This window comes from Seriola lalandi, unplaced genomic scaffold, assembly GCF_002814215.2.
Source record: "Seriola lalandi dorsalis isolate HSWRI2012SDOR001 ecotype SW California unplaced genomic scaffold, Sedor1 jcf7180002054861, whole genome shotgun sequence".
Lineage (NCBI taxonomy): Eukaryota > Metazoa > Chordata > Actinopteri > Carangiformes > Carangidae > Seriola > Seriola lalandi.
In genome coordinates, this window is record NW_019525414.1 from 2,466,521 (window position 1) to 2,483,250 (window position 16,730).

Consider the following 16,730-nt stretch of genomic DNA (forward strand, 5'->3'; position numbering starts at 1 on the left):
TCGGGAAATTCACTTACAGAAAATGAAGTGACACCGTGTCAGTGAGTTAGTTTCCTTATGCAGACTTTTAATGTCACGGATTTAGGTCGGTTTTGCTCAGCTTTTTTTTTTGGCTCAACTGTTGGTGACGAAAGCCAGAGGAGCAGGTAGGTGAGCCGTGGGCCGCACAACAACGGGTTCTAACACATTGTCACTGTATGCAAAAAAATATTAAATATTAGATTAGCGATTTATTTTACAAACTTGGACGGTACTAGTTATTTTTCACTGACATATGCCCATTATTTGTGACAACAGTGCACTACATTTTTTCTTCAGAATAATGTCCTTAAATTTGACACAATATTCCCAAGGCTGCTGCTTTAAATTGCTTGTTTTAGGTGCTAAAAGTAAAGCAATAATGCTTTCAAAAACGATGCCCTGAACCGTTTTTATTTATGAGTTACCTTCATACACATGCAGTAAACAAATAAAACCTAAATCAAATCAATATTTGGTGTGACCAACCTTTGCCAATAAAACAGCACCAAATATCCTCAGTACACTTGTGGTTTTCTATGTACTTGGTACATAGGTTGTTTCAAGCATCCTGTAACTTGAAGTCCTTTAGTTTTCTTTAGTTGAGTTCTTTTAGTCTGACTCGGTATCTTCTGTCTCTTCATGTAATCCCAGACTGACTGGATGATGTTGCGATCAGGGCTGTTGGTTCCAGACCATCTGTTGCAAGACTCCCTGTTCTTCTTGTCTTTGAAGATAGTTCTGTATGACTGGCTGTAAGTTTGGGGTCGTTGTTGTTGTTGTTGTTGTTGTTGTTACACCACCCAGATGGTATTGCATGAGTGATAAAAATCTAAACATCTAAAATGCTCCTAAAACCTGTGCACAGATATATATGTCTGTAACAATTAACGATCCTGGTGTTTATTATTTTTCAAACATAGTAAAATGTTTCTCAGACAGTTGCAAAATAGAGTATATCAGCACCCTGGAGCTGATGGATGTTTGCTTTTCATCACCCATGTCCACTTTCATGGTAGGAAAAGCATAGGTGTAAATAGTAAAATCAGTGATGGCTGAATTCCCTTTATCTTTTTGAGTTTCACCGTCCTTGTATTGCGTAATACTGTTATGACTTACTGAGACACTTGACTAGATCAGCCATTGTTACTGTTGTTAGTAACACCCGCACTTTTCCTATTGTGACAAGTCAAAATGTGTGCTGTGAGAAATTCATGTATTGTTTTTTAACATCAGGTGACATCAGTGTTGTCTTCATGTGAATAGGTGAAGAGAGAAAAACAGACGCTAGAGCCAGCTGCCTGATCATGAGTGCCCTGGTTCAACCTGGAGTCAAAGTTTCAGAGCTGTGTGAGGATGGAGACAAGCTTCTTGAGGCCGGAGAGCTGGGGAGGGCTACCTGCCTCTACATGTCTGCCTTCAGGACTCACGCCACCTCCACCGTGTCCCACATGCGGAAATTGGAAAAGTCCAGCCTGATTGGGGTGATCTCTACCCTAGAAAGTTGGCTTGACAGTTATGGGGAGAACAAGCCTGCTGAAAGTTTTAATAAAGGTCTGGCCGCTGTGTTTCTGTCCACACTCTGCCCCAACAATCTGACAGCAACCGTTTTCAAAATGGAGTCTCTTCTTCAGAGTGGCGGGCATGGCTGCGAGGAGATTTTTGCTCGCTGCACTGCTCTGCTTGAAGGGAAGAGAAACCCGCCTCCAGAAGGTTTCTCTCGCATGGTGTTGGAGATAACTCGTGCTCTGTCCTGCTTGTTCGCAGAGCCCCACACTATTAAAGGCCTGAAGCTTTACCTTAAAGCTTACCAGAAAAACAAATCTGAAATTGTCACGCTGGTGAAGACCAGACAGGCTCAGCACCTATCAAAAATAGTGAAGGCCTTAACTGTCCAAATAATGCACATGCATCCTTCTCTGATGTTTGACAGTGAGTGGGCAGTGACAACAAAGGAGAATGATAAGCTTAGTGTAGAGGCTACTGCTTTAATGATGGAGTTTTTGTTGGCTATCTCACCCGGTAATAGAAAAGTACAGGAACTTCAAGCAGTGCATATGTTTTTGACAGGCAGGTTTGGGGACAGTGCAGAAGTGTACTCTGCTCTCTTACATCATGGTCATTGTCAGAAAATGTCAGAGAGCAGTACTGACAAGTCATTCCAAGACAGTCCTGAGAGGAGAGCTTGGCTCTTAACCGGTCGAGCAGCTGCCTGCTTCTCAGCAGGTGGACGGACTGCAGAGGCATGTGGGGATCTGGGAGAGGCATTTGAGATCCACCCTGCCACTGCCAGAATTTATTTCCAAAAGCTCTTCACAGATCATGGTGCAGGGGTGGCTGCTCGCAACCATCTCCGTCAGCAGGCAGAGAGGGGCCTGCATGGTTACAGAGAGAGGGTTCTCCTCCGTCCAGACCTGCGTTCCACAGAAGGAGTTGAACTGTTGGACCCTGTGATCACTAAGTTACGGACTCTGTGCCTTTTAGAGCCTGACGGGGGAGGCAGAGAGCTGCGGGTACGACTGGCTGACTGTCTTCTCCTTAGAGGGGAACACAAAGAGGCCCTCTCTATCTGTAGCCAGCTAGCTGCCACCCAAAGTCAGCAGAGCTATCAAAACACAGTGCAGGTTCTTTGTGGATATGCAAGACTTCTCTCTGACGACCACAAGGGGGCGTTAGAAGACTTCCAGGCTGTGATTGAACACAATGCCCCTCATCCCTCCAGCTGTGTGCGGGCGCTGTGTGGCAGGGGGCTCCTGCGCATGATGGGTGGCTTAAACTACCTCACAGCTCTAGACTATGTGACAGCCAGCAGGCTGCATCCTCAGGAAGCAGCACTGACTGTTCGCTGCTTGGTGCCATGGAACTGCCGGGGGCTGCTCTTTACTGTTTTATTGGAGCAGGGACGAGTCATGCTGGAGGGGACTGGAGAGCACAAATCCAAGTCCAGATCCACTGAAGACTCCCAGCATCTCCAGCAGGAGGATCAGCTGAATGTCATGTCAAAGAGAGACAACCACAGATCAGGGTATGATGTTTGTCTCTAAGGCATTTTACTCAATAGGCCTTTTTGACAGGAAACATATTGGCATATCACGGCAGGACAAGCACTCGTGTAAATAATGGAGTTAAAGACGACTGAATTTCAATCAGTTTCAGGGTCCTGGTATTGTTCATGCCGGCTCACTGCCATGGCTGACTGTGACACTTCTGGGACACGGCTATCATTAATTTTCTTAGTAACACCTGTGCTTTTCCTACTAATATGTCATGTGTCAAATATCTGAAGTTTGTTATGGAACTTTCTCAGGTGATTTATTTAGTTCTGTGCTTAACATCTCAATAAAACTACAAATATCAGTTTATGAATTCTGTCCTAATGAAAGTTTGCATTCATTTTTTTTTTCAGTTAAATACATTTGCTTGATGTAGCACCTTTTGCTGGTTTGTGCATTAGGACTCCTGCTGGTGTCCACTCCCTGGCTCTGCTGCTGATGGAGCTCCAGCCAGGTGCTGATGGGCCTCAGATCCTGGCAGCTGATGCTTTGTACCAGCTTGGCCGAGTCGAGGAGGCCTACCGGCTGCTGCTCTCTGTCGGGCCCACCGGTCCTCGGGCCCCCGTTCTGGCTCGCCTTGCCCTGCTGCAGCTGCACAGAGGCTTTCTTTATGATACCAATCAGGTATGTATAGTAGGTTTAGGGCAGAAGTGATGTCCACAGACACCATTAGTTCTTCTGCATTTATTTTACACTGTCATTTTACAAAGTTCTTATCGCACTCCAACCTTTTTGTTAAGTTGCACACCATATTTCTGATTAAAGATGTTTCTGATGTATATACAGTATATTATAGAGATTTTTATTCTTATTTTATGTGTTCTATATATTAATATAGAACACGCACATGGACAGACAACGTGTTTTCAGGTTGTCTGTACGTCCGTCCCATACTCCTGGACATTCTCCAAATTTGGCACAAACATTCACTAGGACTCAAGGACAAACTGAGTAGATTGTGGTGGTCAAAGTTCAAAGGTCAAGGTCACAGTGACCTCAGAAAACACTTTTTAGCCATTACTCAAGACTTCACCCAGCAATTATGACAGAATTTCACCCAAATGGTTCATATTTTCTATGACTCTGGATAAACAGGGATGTAACCTGAAACTAGTCTGAGTGGAGGAGGCAGAGAACCACGAGGAGGTGATTCTAGTTTAAATATCATACACAGTCCTCCAAGATTAAACATTCTTTTGGGGCCCAAGGTAAATTGGGAGAGCATGGATTGCCTGATCACTATCAAAACATTAAACAATCAGCCATTAGATCAATTTTAGGTTTTAATAGCTTGGCCAGTGTAGTAGGTGAGCTGTTGCAATGTTGTTTTACAGTAATTTATTATCATACATAAACTGTCAATAAGTGTAGTCTCAATCTAAAATCAACTGAACAACGTCTTTCATAGTGTACATTCTTCTGAAGGAATGCAGTAACAACACCAAACTGTGTCTGGTAGCTTAATATCTTTGTTCCTTAACTTTACAACTTTTACAGTCAAATAGATAAAGAATTCATATCTGCCCATTTTTTTCCTGCAGCTTCTGAAAAAGCTCATTCAGCGTGGGGATACCAGCTGCTTGCGTCCTCTGTTAGCGGTGGCACAACAGAAGGATCGTGCACTTTTGCAGGGACACTGCCACTCTGCTGCAAAACGCATCCTGGAAGGCACGAGAGTGGAGAGTGCTGTCAGGGAGGCTGTGGCTTATCTTTCCATCGCTATCATGGCATCTGGTGATTAGAATCTGATTGATATTTGATGTTTGTTGCTGGTTTAATTCTGATTGTTGACTTAATTAACAGCAGGTCATACTTTAATCTAGAAAGGGGGAATGATTAAAGGGATAAAGAAATAGATTGGGTAAAAACACAAGCTCTGTTTATAGATTTGGCTTCAATAACTTACATACATACTATTCTGTGTATTTGGATATGTGCTTTTTACTGTATAACTAAGTAATAAAAGCCAATCCACTAATTGTGCTCTTCAAGGTGGTGAGGCAGCAGACTCCTTGTTGGAAAGAGCGAGGTGTTATGCCCTGCTAAACCAACGAAAGACTGCCATCTTTGATTTCAGTGCCATTCTGAAGGAGCACCCAAAACATGTTCAAGCCCTCTGTGGACGAGGCTTCACCTATCTCCTGCTGAATCAACAACAGGTATTCTTGAGTTGAAAAACTGCCAGAATGGGCCTTATGTAGCGTACGGCAGATTTTACTTTTAAACTTTATGCTACACCAGGCAGCTTTACAGTGAAACGTACCGGCTTGAAAAAGTTGAATTTGATGTCATGATATTTAGTGACATGCAACAGCCACTATAATGCTTATAATGACCGACGTGGGCAGGAAAAAGAGGCAAAAGACGCATCATTTCATATTGGTAGAGCAGAAAACACGCTTACCCTACACTACGAAAAGTTTAGGCAAATGGGATTTAAAGGATCTCAGAATATGGCATGCTGTTTTCTTTTACAAACATAGTTGAATTTTGGCTGATAGGACCGCATCAGATTGTCTGTTGCCACTGAAGGAAATGTGTATGTCCAACAGAAATATAATATTCAAATGCCCCTTTTTTCTATGCTATAGGAATGCACTCATGATATCTTGGCAGCACTTCAGATAAACACTGACATGGTCACCAAAGACATCCTATCACTCAAAGACAAGGCACGGAAGCTGGTCGGTGATTGGCTGCATCAGTTCTGTCGAACCAATCTGTCAGACATCCTGGTCACTAATGCTGTGCCCTGCCACGAAGAACAGCTCAGAGAGGCTTTTATAATCGGTGGAGCTCTGATGAGGACTGACTGCAGAGACCCCCGATGGCATCTGCTCTATGTGGACATACTGTTAGCCAAAGGTGAGATGAGAACTTGATGTCACTGGAAATGGTCTGTTTAGGAGATTACGGCTTAGGCTGTGTGGTGTTTCCACCTAAATAAAACAGAGCTACTGAAGCAGGCACTCCTTGTTTACAGTGATCCTTATGCCTGCTGTTGTGCTCCATCTGCTCCAGGTGAAGTTGAGGCTGCAAGCGTTCATCTCTGCCAGGTGTTTGGTCAGGATCCAAGAGATGCAGTGGCCCAGGCCAGGGTGGGTGTGGTGGAGGCTTGGCAACAGAATTACCGCAGCGCAGCTCGCAGGCTCAGCAAACTGACTGAGAAAGATCCGTTAAGTCTGGACTTCTTGCTGGCCCTGATCCCATTCAGTCAGCGAAAACGCATGGCACAGGTAAGTTCAGTGCTGGAGTCCTAGATTTCATCTTTAAGAACAAGTGCCATGGGCAACAGTATTTGTTCTGGTAAAAGCAGCATTTTTAATTCTACCATCATCAGCAAATTAGGTTTATAATTAAGCTGCAGATACAATTCCATTACAGGGATAAAAAATGTGCCACATCTTTTCTGTTAGATTAACAGTGCAGTATAATTGTGAGTGTTGCAAATGAATAAATGCATCAATTTAAAATGAAATAAAACTGTTTATTATATTACAGATTATCATATTTTCAATCTAATATCACAAGACTGTAAAATGAAACTTTGTATGTACTATATATTTAATCAATTGTAAAATAAATTCACTCACTGATGAAATTATGAAATTGAATCACATGGGTTGTTTTTCAGTTCACACTGTGATTAAAGTGAAGAGATTCTCTGTGATTCTGTGGAACCCCTTTTCTTATTTTACCTGCATGAAATTCTGATTTCATCTCTGCACTGCACTGCACTTTTTGTGTTAATGTAACACAACGCCAACTAAGTTATATCCAAAAATCTAAATAAGCTCAAAATGAAATCGTACAAAACTGCAGTGGAACCTCAATCAGTTTAATAGGTTCTCTCCAAATATATCGCAATGCATATTTCATATGCTTGAAATGGAAAATAAGGTCAGAGAAGATGGAAAAAGTATGGAAAAGTATGCATAATGTATGATGACATCAATAAACTGATTTACACTACTTACAAGACAGGGAAACAGCATATTTCCATAATCTAGCTAAAGCATTGTAAATAAGGAGTATTTATTAAGTTATAAATAGCATATTAATTGTTCGGCATTTATATTGTAACAGGCAGCAGCACAGGAGGCCAGCAGTGTGTCATCAGCTGGCCAGTGGGATCAGGCTCTCACACTCCTGACTGTAGCAGTACAAGCAGTGGGCAGTCACAGACTCCAGTATCTTCGCCAGCGCGCTGCCTGCCTCGCTCAGCTGGGTTTACACAAGCAGGCTGTAGCTGACCTAGACCGAGTTATTCAGAAACACGGTGGATCCGACTCCAGCTGCTCAGATGACCCCCAAGTCTGGGCGGAGGACCTGTGTCGGCGAGGTCGCAGCCTGGTGCTCTGTTCCAGAGAAGGAGCAGCTCTGGAGGACTTCACTCAGGCCCTGGAGCTCCACAAGGACCAGGCAATCCTGTGCGTGGAGGCTGGCCTGGGGAGGCTGCATCTGGCTGAGTGCTTCCTGCGGGGGGCGCTGCAGCACTATGGGGAGCAGCAGCTGAGTAAAGCTTGGACATTAATTGAATGTGGTCTCACTGTGGACAGTGAGAACGCAGAGCTCCGCAGACTGAGGGCAAGAGTGAAACGGGAAGTGGCCAGCCCCTGCAATGTCAACTAGTGTTGATAGTCAGAGTGAAACAGAACACAGGATGTAGCCATGTCAGTGCCTGTACCTTAAATTGTCTTATGGTGGAGACACTGATGAAAACTGTTGAGAATTCTCCCACACTTTTATTAGACATGTTTGATGGTTCTTTGAGAACACGGTGCTTTTATTTGTATTATGTCTTCCAAGTTCTAATTAAGGATTAACAACAGTGTTTGTTGTTGTAGTCAATATCTTTAAAATCACAGCACAGCATATATTATATATATTGATTATAAGAGGGGTAAGTGAATTGTAGAGTTTCTCAACACCACAATTTTATTGAATGTTTTATTATCCCTTATTTTATGAACCAGTTAACTTTGCTAGTTCACACATTTTATGACTGAAACATTAGTAACTCAATTATTGTGGAGATGGAAACAAAACATGATGGTCATGATGATTATATAGTACAGAGGAAATCACGCAAAATGAATGAAAGCATGGTTTAATTGTAACTATCACACCTAGATAAGAGATTTAAGAAAGTGCCCGATGTGCAGGTTTTATGTTTTAAAATGGTGGAGGCACAATTTTCTTTAATAATATTTAACCACAAATTTTGAATACATAAATACAGGAAAACATGAATAAATACTGGAATTAAGTCCATGCCACTGACATTAAAGAATATTTAAACACAAATACAAAGTTAGTACATTAGTACTCTTAGTGCACCTGAAGTATAATTTAAAATAATGTCAAAAATAGCATTAAATTTAAACATATACTCTATGTGTAGCTTGTGGTAAGAAACTTGATTTACTTTGGTATTATGCAGACACAGTAATGTATTGCGGTTCCATGGTGCCGAAGTAGGATTTCTCCCACTCACTCATGAGGTCAAAATGCAGCTTGCGATCACAGAAGGTGCAGGAGGCTGTGGCCGGGCTGTTGAGCAGGAGCCCCGCCTCCTGCCACACCTCCACCAGTGCGTCTGTGAGTGAAACAAACATTCATAAGAATGAGCAAATAAATCCAAATATATATTTTTCCATCTTAAAAGTTTCAGTTCTGGTCATTTTAGCTGAGAGATTATGTTGCGTGACGTGATATTATGATATTGTTATTTTTACTGCATTGCAGTTTTGGTGCTTAAAATGCAAAGAGACTCACTGACAACAAACCTAAATCACTTGTACCTGCCATTGTCCCCACTTAGCTTGATTGGACGTTTACTACAACAACTCTGACCTAACAGCAGTAAGGCTCCCAACACTTACCCACAAAATACTCCATCATGGCGGGATTGTGATGAGGAGACGGAGCCAGGCGCAACAGCTCCTCACCTCGCGGCACTGTGGGGTAGTTAATGGCCTGGACGTAGATGTTGTATCTCTCCAGCAGGGTGTCACACACCTTGGTGTTCAGCTCAGCGTTGCCCACCTAGAAAATGGACCAGTGAAAAGTGACATTAACCATTTAGTGTACGCTTTTACTCAGCACATTCAGGTTATACATGTAGCTATCAAAGTCAGTACTGTGGTTTACGCTAATTTACAAACTTTCAAGTGTTAAGTTGTAACTGACTAAGTGATGCATTTGAAACTTACAAATTTACTAATTAAATTAGCATCTAAATTAGGCATTAAGAAAAGAAAAAAAACCTCTCATCTGTTTATAAATTATTTATTAGTAACTGAATTTCAAAATGGAACCAAAAAATAAATGGTATAACAAAAATATTTCAGACTGAATTAACATAATGACATATAACTGTTTTCTAAAATGTATGAATGGGATTATAATTAAACACTGAAAAAGTCTAGAATTACTGTGGTGACACACTCCAGACTCCATGTGTTCTGTGCTGTACTAGTTGAGTTACAGAGGAGTGCACATCAGACCCTTTTCATAGCAGAAACTACTATGAATTGTCTCAGTAGGAAAAGAGCAGGAGTTACTAACAGCATTAATGATGGCTCTTTTCTTTTCAAGTGTCCCAGTGAGCCATCACAGTGAGCCAGCAGGAACAACACCAGGACCCTGAAACTGAAGCAGCTAAATGAAATTCAACCATCATTAATTTTATTTTTTCCACCCCTGCTTTCCCTAGTGTGAGATTAATTAAAGATGTCTGCTTAATCTTGAATGAAAATGAATAGCTTGCTGAAGGTGATACTGCTTTGACCTTAGAGACACTTCACTATCATCAGCTGAGGAGTTGTTAGAGAGAGGTAATGTAGTAGTGGAGGCAGCAGCAGTGCTACATTGTCATACCCGTATGGGGATGATGTGGCTGGGGCAGTTGACCACAGGTAAGCCATTATCCATGAGCAGCTGCCTCATGTGTTTTACGTTCCTCTGGTGGGCTCTGCGGAGCCCCTGCCCCTCGGGGCTCTTCAGCACCCGGACAGACTCCAGGGCTCCAGCCAGAGCCATCGGTGGCAGGGCAGTAGTGAAGATGAAGCCAGCTGCAAAGGAGCGCACTGTGTCCACTAGGGCAGCGCTGCTGGCAATGTAGCCTCCCACACAGCCAAAGGCTTTTCCTGGAACAGCAACAGATGACAGAGGGTATATGAGGTGAGGAGACAGGAAATAATCAGCGAAGGGAAGTGCAAATGTAACATGCTTTACTTCTTAGTACTTTTTTAAAAACCTTTTTATATACTCTTACCTTTCAGAGAAGATACATTTTACTCCATGCATTTATTTGGCAGATAAAGTCAAGTTGTAGATTCATATTTAATATAAGTATGTAAGTATTTTTTTTAATGATAATACAGTTAAATAACTAATACAATATGCATAATGAGCACTTTTACCTTCAATACATACATACTATAGATTTAATAATGGTATTGGTTTAATTTTGAATGCAGCACTTTTACATTGTTGTATTGCTGTTTTTACTAAAGTCTGATGGATACTGTCTAATTTTTAGGGATATAATTGTGTGTTTAATTTCAATTTACTTTAAAACCTGATTGAATAAATGTACTTCATGCAGTCTGTATGTAGTACAGTGCTGTTGTTGAGGTAGTTGACCTGAGATGAATTTGATACCACATCATTTCTTTTGAAGTATTTAAATGACTTGTGTTTTATATAAACTGCTGGCAGTGAGATTAAACTCTCTGTTTTATTTTGATGTCCCAAGTGCTATACTGTTATATGATACATTGATAAATGATTAATTGATTATTTTTCTGTATCACATCATAAAATCGCCATAACATATCAAACAAACGTTGTGTGTTGATAATACACCACTATTAATTTGTTATTTCAGACTGTTGAAGTACTTTATTTATTGCCACTTGTAACCATGCCTTGTAAAGTTGTTTGTATGAGTTTACATTTGATGTGTGGTCAGTAGATACAGCTACAGACAGCATGGCCTCCCTGATGATCGTTTTATCAGTACGACCAGAGAGGGAGTAAAGCTGGCACCCAGCTGATAAAACCTCTGCGTCCTTTGATGAGAGTTCACTCTTCTCCTGCCCTCTGTCTAACCAACATGAGAATGTCATCATGCTTGTTGAGAGCTATTGCTTCTGTGTTGGCAGTATGACCTTGTCAGTTAGTGCAAGAGAGGCTGTGAATGAGACTTTAGCCAAGAAACAAGGGATAATTAATCTATGACAGTTTGAAGCCGTTTGCCTTGCCCCTCTTGGTGTCATAGTGAAAGGACATGTTGGTGGATGACTGATGTAAGAGTTATCATTGTAGGAGTGCCCTTTAATCTCTTTGAAAAATAATAAAATAATTTAAATGCAAGGATTTTCTTTAAAAGATACTCACCTAAGGTCCCAGACACAATGTCAATCTTGTGCATAACATTGTCTCTCTCTCCCACTCCAGCTCCATGGGCTCCATACAGGCCCACAGCATGTACTTCATCAACAAACGTCAGAGCTCCATAACGGTGAGCCACATCGCACAGCTCTTCTAGAGGACATATGGCACCTGAAAGCCCCAGTGAATTAGGTGGTATAATTAGAAGTGTGCATCACAGGTGAACAGCCGGACATTCATGCTGTAAATGTCACCATGTTGTAATATATAGAACACATACAGTCTGTACTCTAGCAGAAAATGTATATGGAGAGCCGTTCTCATAACTGAAGATATTAAAATCTCACTACAGCTACAAATCATAGAATATTTCTTTAAAAATGACTTCTTTTGGGGTGAAATTGTCCTGGATACAGTTGCAGCCATCCATTCGGTCTACTTCGGTTTGTGCTTTATGGAGTCGTCACTGGTGTAATATCAGACAGAGAGAAAGAGCTGAGGGGGAATAATATTTCCTCCCTTGGGAGACAGTGATGAATGACAAATATTGCAGACTGAGTAATAGAAGTAAGTAGAAGTAATGCCAGCTTTATTTTTATTAGCTATGAATTATGAACTTTGCTGAAAATGACAGTTTGACCAAATTTACATGATAAATATATGGATTCATTAGAGATATAATTAGCAAATTTCAACTGGTATTTCTAGTCATTAATGACACTGTATGAAAAAGGGGTTTAGTCAATTGCATCAACAGAGCACAACTGAAATTCTTGATATTGCCATGGATTGTGTTCCAATTCTCACATTGCACAGCGTGTAGCCTCCCATATACAGCAAACTAAAGTGATATTGCATGCAATGTTACAGTATATACTACAAATTAACATCAACATTTATATCTTGTGTGTCAGCTTGAATGATCATATAGCTCAGTCCTCATACACATAAAACTGCATACAAAAAAACATTTATATAGGTTTATCAGCTAAAAATGATCTATCAATCTAAACAACCTCTACTAACATTTCAATGTACTCACCATCCATCGAATGCACCGTCTCAAATGCCACTATTTTGGGTGTTTTGGGGTCTGAGCGTTGCAGCAGTTCCTCCAGGTGGCGGCTGTCATTGTGGCGGAAGATGAAGCGCTTCACTCCGCTGTTCCTGATGCCTTGAATCATTGATGCGTGGTTCCCTGCATCTGAGTAGATCTCGCACCCTGTACGACAGATCACACACACCATCAAACCAGTGGCGATGACTTCCCACTGAACAGTATCAACCCTGAGATGTTCTTACCCTTTTCTACGATTTATGAATCATGAATATGTCTAGAATATGGGTTCCAGAATACAGAATATCTCGAAAAGTGATCCAAAAACAGAGACAGTGACATTTGTGCTGGACCTTTTCGTGGATGGCATCACTTGAGTCTATTCATATGGCCCATGGCACAGTATTTACCTGGCAGCATTTTAGCTAAAGTGAAGAGGGTGGAGTCATTTGCCACGAAGCAGGAGGAGAAAACCAGAGCTGCGTCTTTCCTGTGTAGATCGGCGAGCTCCTTCTCCAGAGACACGTGGAAGTTACTGGTGCCAGAGATGTTCCTGGTCCCACCTGCACCTGCACCGTGTCTGTCCAGGGCATCTCTGAGAAACAAACAACTAAATGATCAAACATAATCCATGTCATGAGAGGTGTCCTTGGTACTACAACTGGAGCCCACTAATTACTAAATAAATAAAAATGTTTTATATTCAGAAAGAAAGATTGAAGATAGACTGAACCTCACATGTACATCTGCCACTGAAAAACAATAACTAAGTTACAAAGTTTGGTTCTTGAGGCTGGAATTGGACTTGACTGCTGTAAAACTTTACTAACTTAACATTTGCCTCCTTGAGATAACAGCCGAAAAATTCGAGTCCCTCTAGGGAAGAATGAAAAATAAATAAGACAGTGAAAGGCAGGAACTTGAACACGATACACCTTGACAAATGAAATATTTGGTCTATGCATTTCAAGGACTTCATCTCTGCTATGTATAAAAATAGCTTTGAAAGGAAAATGTCAGACTTCTAAATGACTTGCAGTTTCCCTACATAATTTGCCCACATCACACTTGACTTCGACTTCAACAAGAACTGGGATTTAAGTTGAACTCATCTTGACTGACTTGAGACTTTCCTCAAAGGGCTTTTTTATTCTGTCTCATTTTACCTGATCGCACTGAGGACCCGTGGGTGCCGACTCATTCCCAGATAGTCGTTGCTGCACCAGACGGACACCTGGGAGCCCTCCCGCCCAGAGATGGAGTAATCCTCTGCAAAAGGGAAGACCTCAGCATTCCTGTTCACCGTCTTGAAGACTCTGTATGTGTGGTCCTTCTTTTTGTCAGCGATCTTCTCAATGAAGAAGCGGTCGTAGTCATAGCTGGGGCCAGCTGCGGGAGGGATGGGTTTCACTTTAAATTAAATACTGCATTCAATGAACGGCTATCTGATTAGGCAAATAAAAAACATGTTTTTACAAAACGTCACATTATTAAATGAGTAGTAGTAGCTCTCGGCCCTTTTTAAATGGTCAATCATACCCATGTTGTCTTTAAGGAGGTGGGTGACAGTGTTGGTCTGAACTGATGGTTGGAGGACTGAATCTTTTAAACCCTTTAACAGAGAAGTCATTAAACCTGTGAAAGAGGAGTGCAGGTCTGTCAGTGAAGGATTGTTGCAATTTTGTCCTGGATTTTTGTTTTCTGTTTGAAATTTGGCAATTTTCACTTCTCTTAAAGTTCAAATTCAGTTTCTCTGGTGTTGTGTATGTTAATTGCAGCATCACTACAGCTCTTCTATTCTGCCTACCTTCTTTGACGTCCTCCTGTACTTCAGGGCTGGCTTGGACCATCCCAATCTGAGAGGTGACAAAAGGGCAAACCTTCGATACAGACACAGCCACCTGAGTGGCCGTTTGAGAAGACATCATCCTTTGGTCCACCGTGGGAAGTCGGTGACTCTTCATCTTGGTAGGCGATATGGTCAGCGTGGCATTCAGCGAGGCCGGGCTACTCACGGTGATCTGGCGAGCAATGATGGGGCATTGATCAGCCAGAGTCAGCAAGGCCGATCCTGTCCGTCTCAAAGCTGGTTTAGGAACCGACTTCAGAAAGGGGCAGTGATGCAGGAAGGCAGCCATGGTACTGCAGCTGTTCTTACTCTGAATTAAGACAGGAGACAGGAAATCCATTTCATTCTACAAACATGCAAAGGCTGACTCAACATCTGCAATATATTTGCGAAGAGTATAAATATTTCATTGCATTCAGGATGTGTAAAAGAGTATTATGTATTAACTTTTTCCTTAAATTGCCCCCACACAGAAAAAGTCAATTCTCATCTCTAACATGGTCATGTGACCAAAATATAAAATGGGAAAGACACGGATATGACTGAACTTGGCACTGAGTTTCCTAAAAGTAAAATCCCATATAGTTGACGTGGTTAAAAATATTCAAAGGGGCTATAAATGCATGTAGTGGTTCATCTTAGGTCCAGAGAGCAGCAGGTGCCTCCTCCAGGGTGCGGCAGGTTGCTGCTGCTTATCTTCACTCTGCAGGCGCTCAAGTGCAGCCCTGACAGACGTCATCATCTAAGGCTGATTACTGCAGTAACTATCAAATAATCCTGTATAAAACACAGCAGGGATGCATCTAATTCTTTTCAGTATTAACTATTATTTCCCTGCTGTTAAAAGTTTTTCAGACTGCAAAGAAAAATGAATATTATAAATAAAATTTAATAAATAATCCACAAAATGACACCTAAATAATACTTAATCCAGACTTTCATTTGTGACTGAGCTCCTATATGTGCAGTTTAGTTTACAAACAGAGGCCAGCTGTATCATTTCCCTCACAATGCCCTGTGGTGAGATGATAAGCTAATTCTTAGGACCTGTGGATTTTTCCTGTGGTTAAATGTTATCTTTAGATTGGTCTGTCAAACACAAGTTGGTCAACACTTTAATTTTATCTTAATTTTGTTTTTGTTGTTGGTGAAAACATTTAACTATTGATCACTCACAAAAAAGCCACATATCCAAAGGTTAGCTATAGACTGCTACATAGAAGTATATGAAGTATCTACACCATAATTCTCTGCTCAATGACTGTCAAAAGTCATTTAGGGATACACTGTGTGTGTATGACATGTTTTCCACTACATGAAGGAATAAATAAATAAAATAAAACAGTAACACTGCTAATTATACATGAATGTAAATGCATCTTTACAACTATAATCATTAATACAATCAAAATAAAGGAAATAACTGTGATAATAATAAGAATAATGATAATAATGAAAGGATAATGATCAGAAGTGAAGACTGTCAGGAAGCTCACCTGTTGACCTGCACTGAGGACGAACTTCAAAACAGCAAATAAACAGAGTGTCAGAAAGTGTCACCAGTTAGTGGTCAGATGTTGAAGAGCATTATGCAATCAGCTCCACTCCCACCCACCAGAGATGTCATCAGGTCTCAGCTTTAGGGGCCACCCAGGGTGAATCTATGGGAGGTGCAAAGATGTTGATAGGGTTCCAATACAGTTGTGTCACTCTCTGTCATTTCTCATGACTTTATGGTGGACATTTACTTTGATGTCTGAGTTGTTGAACCAATAATACTGCATTTTCAAACAACAAACTCTATATCTATATATCTATAGCAAACTGCATCACACAATAATGTAGTTGTAAGCAGATATAAGTGTTTGATGTATTTGTCAACAACCATAGCTGTTTACAGCTGTGCCAACCTGTGGCACAGCTGTAAACAGTTATCAGTGATGGACAATATAACACAACTGCGATCATATAAGATGTGTAACCTATAACAATGCCTCCATGTCTTACATGATTATTTATTCACTCTGCATGACTGAGCAAACTCCATCTAAACATTAAAGGCCATGAGTTGAGGCAAAAAATTCCATAAGAAATCTAGTAAGTGGACCTTCAGCTAAGATTATTATTTTGGTTGAACTACTGTTTCTAAGATCAAGAACAAAACTTTAAGTTCAACATCTATTCATGAGTGTGAACATGTACTCTAAGTATACTTTAGTTATTATACCTGTGGAAATGTATGGAATATTTTAGTACAGCAATAACGTTTGCATTGGGCTGTAACCGTTGTTTTACGAATGAGAATGAGAATTTGAAATGAAGCAAAACTGCATTTATTAAACGAAATCTTACA

The 16,730-nt window shown here is 41.0% G+C and overlaps 2 protein-coding genes across 3 annotated transcripts; one reads left to right on the forward strand and one right to left on the reverse strand.

The window, feature by feature from the left end:
- Positions 1-1,300: 1,300 nt before the first annotated feature.
- Positions 1,301-8,662, forward strand: ttc34 (tetratricopeptide repeat domain 34). The gene is made up of 7 exons (XM_087179629.1): positions 1,301-3,042; positions 3,466-3,695; positions 4,613-4,805; positions 5,064-5,230; positions 5,663-5,936; positions 6,093-6,307; positions 7,158-8,662. Exons 1-7 carry the CDS (start codon positions 1,326-1,328, stop codon positions 7,701-7,703), a joined length of 3,342 nt encoding a protein of 1,113 aa, XP_087035755.1. The 5' UTR covers positions 1,301-1,325; the 3' UTR covers positions 7,704-8,662.
- Positions 8,166-16,003, reverse strand: alas2 (aminolevulinate, delta-, synthase 2). 2 transcript variants are annotated; one of them, XM_023427618.2, is made up of 10 exons: positions 15,874-16,003; positions 14,336-14,687; positions 14,068-14,163; positions 13,695-13,917; positions 12,939-13,123; positions 12,514-12,693; positions 11,478-11,642; positions 9,954-10,222; positions 8,957-9,119; positions 8,166-8,670 (listed from the first exon to the last, which is right to left on the reverse strand). In XM_023427618.2, exons 2-10 carry the CDS (start codon positions 14,664-14,666, stop codon positions 8,507-8,509), a joined length of 1,776 nt encoding a protein of 591 aa, XP_023283386.1. In that variant the 5' UTR covers positions 14,667-14,687; positions 15,874-16,003; the 3' UTR covers positions 8,166-8,506. The 2 variants fall into 2 exon arrangements, with proteins under 2 accessions (XP_023283386.1, XP_023283387.1); XM_023427619.2 differs by lacking the exon at positions 14,068-14,163.
- Positions 16,004-16,730: the final 727 nt, after the last annotated feature.

What these genes read in the sequence shown, in the direction of transcription:
- ttc34 (XM_087179629.1), top strand. Translation starts at nt 1,326, where the DNA reads ATGAGTGCCCTGGTTCAACCTGGAGTCAAAGTTTCAGAGCTGTGTGAG. An exon ending in GAGAGACAACCACAGATCAG is followed by an intron (nt 3,043 to 3,465) that starts GGTATGATGTTT and finishes TTGCTGGTTTGT; the next exon opens with GCATTAGGACTCCTGCTGGT. An exon ending in CATCGCTATCATGGCATCTG is followed by an intron (nt 4,806 to 5,063) that starts GTGATTAGAATC and finishes GTGCTCTTCAAG; the next exon opens with GTGGTGAGGCAGCAGACTCC.
- alas2 (XM_023427618.2), bottom strand. Translation starts at nt 14,666, where the DNA reads ATGGCTGCCTTCCTGCATCACTGCCCCTTTCTGAAGTCGGTTCCTAAA. An exon ending in ACAGGAGGACGTCAAAGAAG is followed by an intron (nt 14,164 to 14,335) that starts GTAGGCAGAATA and finishes CCTCTTTCACAG; the next exon opens with GTTTAATGACTTCTCTGTTA. An exon ending in CATTGTGTCTGGGACCTTAG is followed by an intron (nt 10,223 to 11,477) that starts GTGAGTATCTTT and finishes TTGCTGTTCCAG; the next exon opens with GAAAAGCCTTTGGCTGTGTG.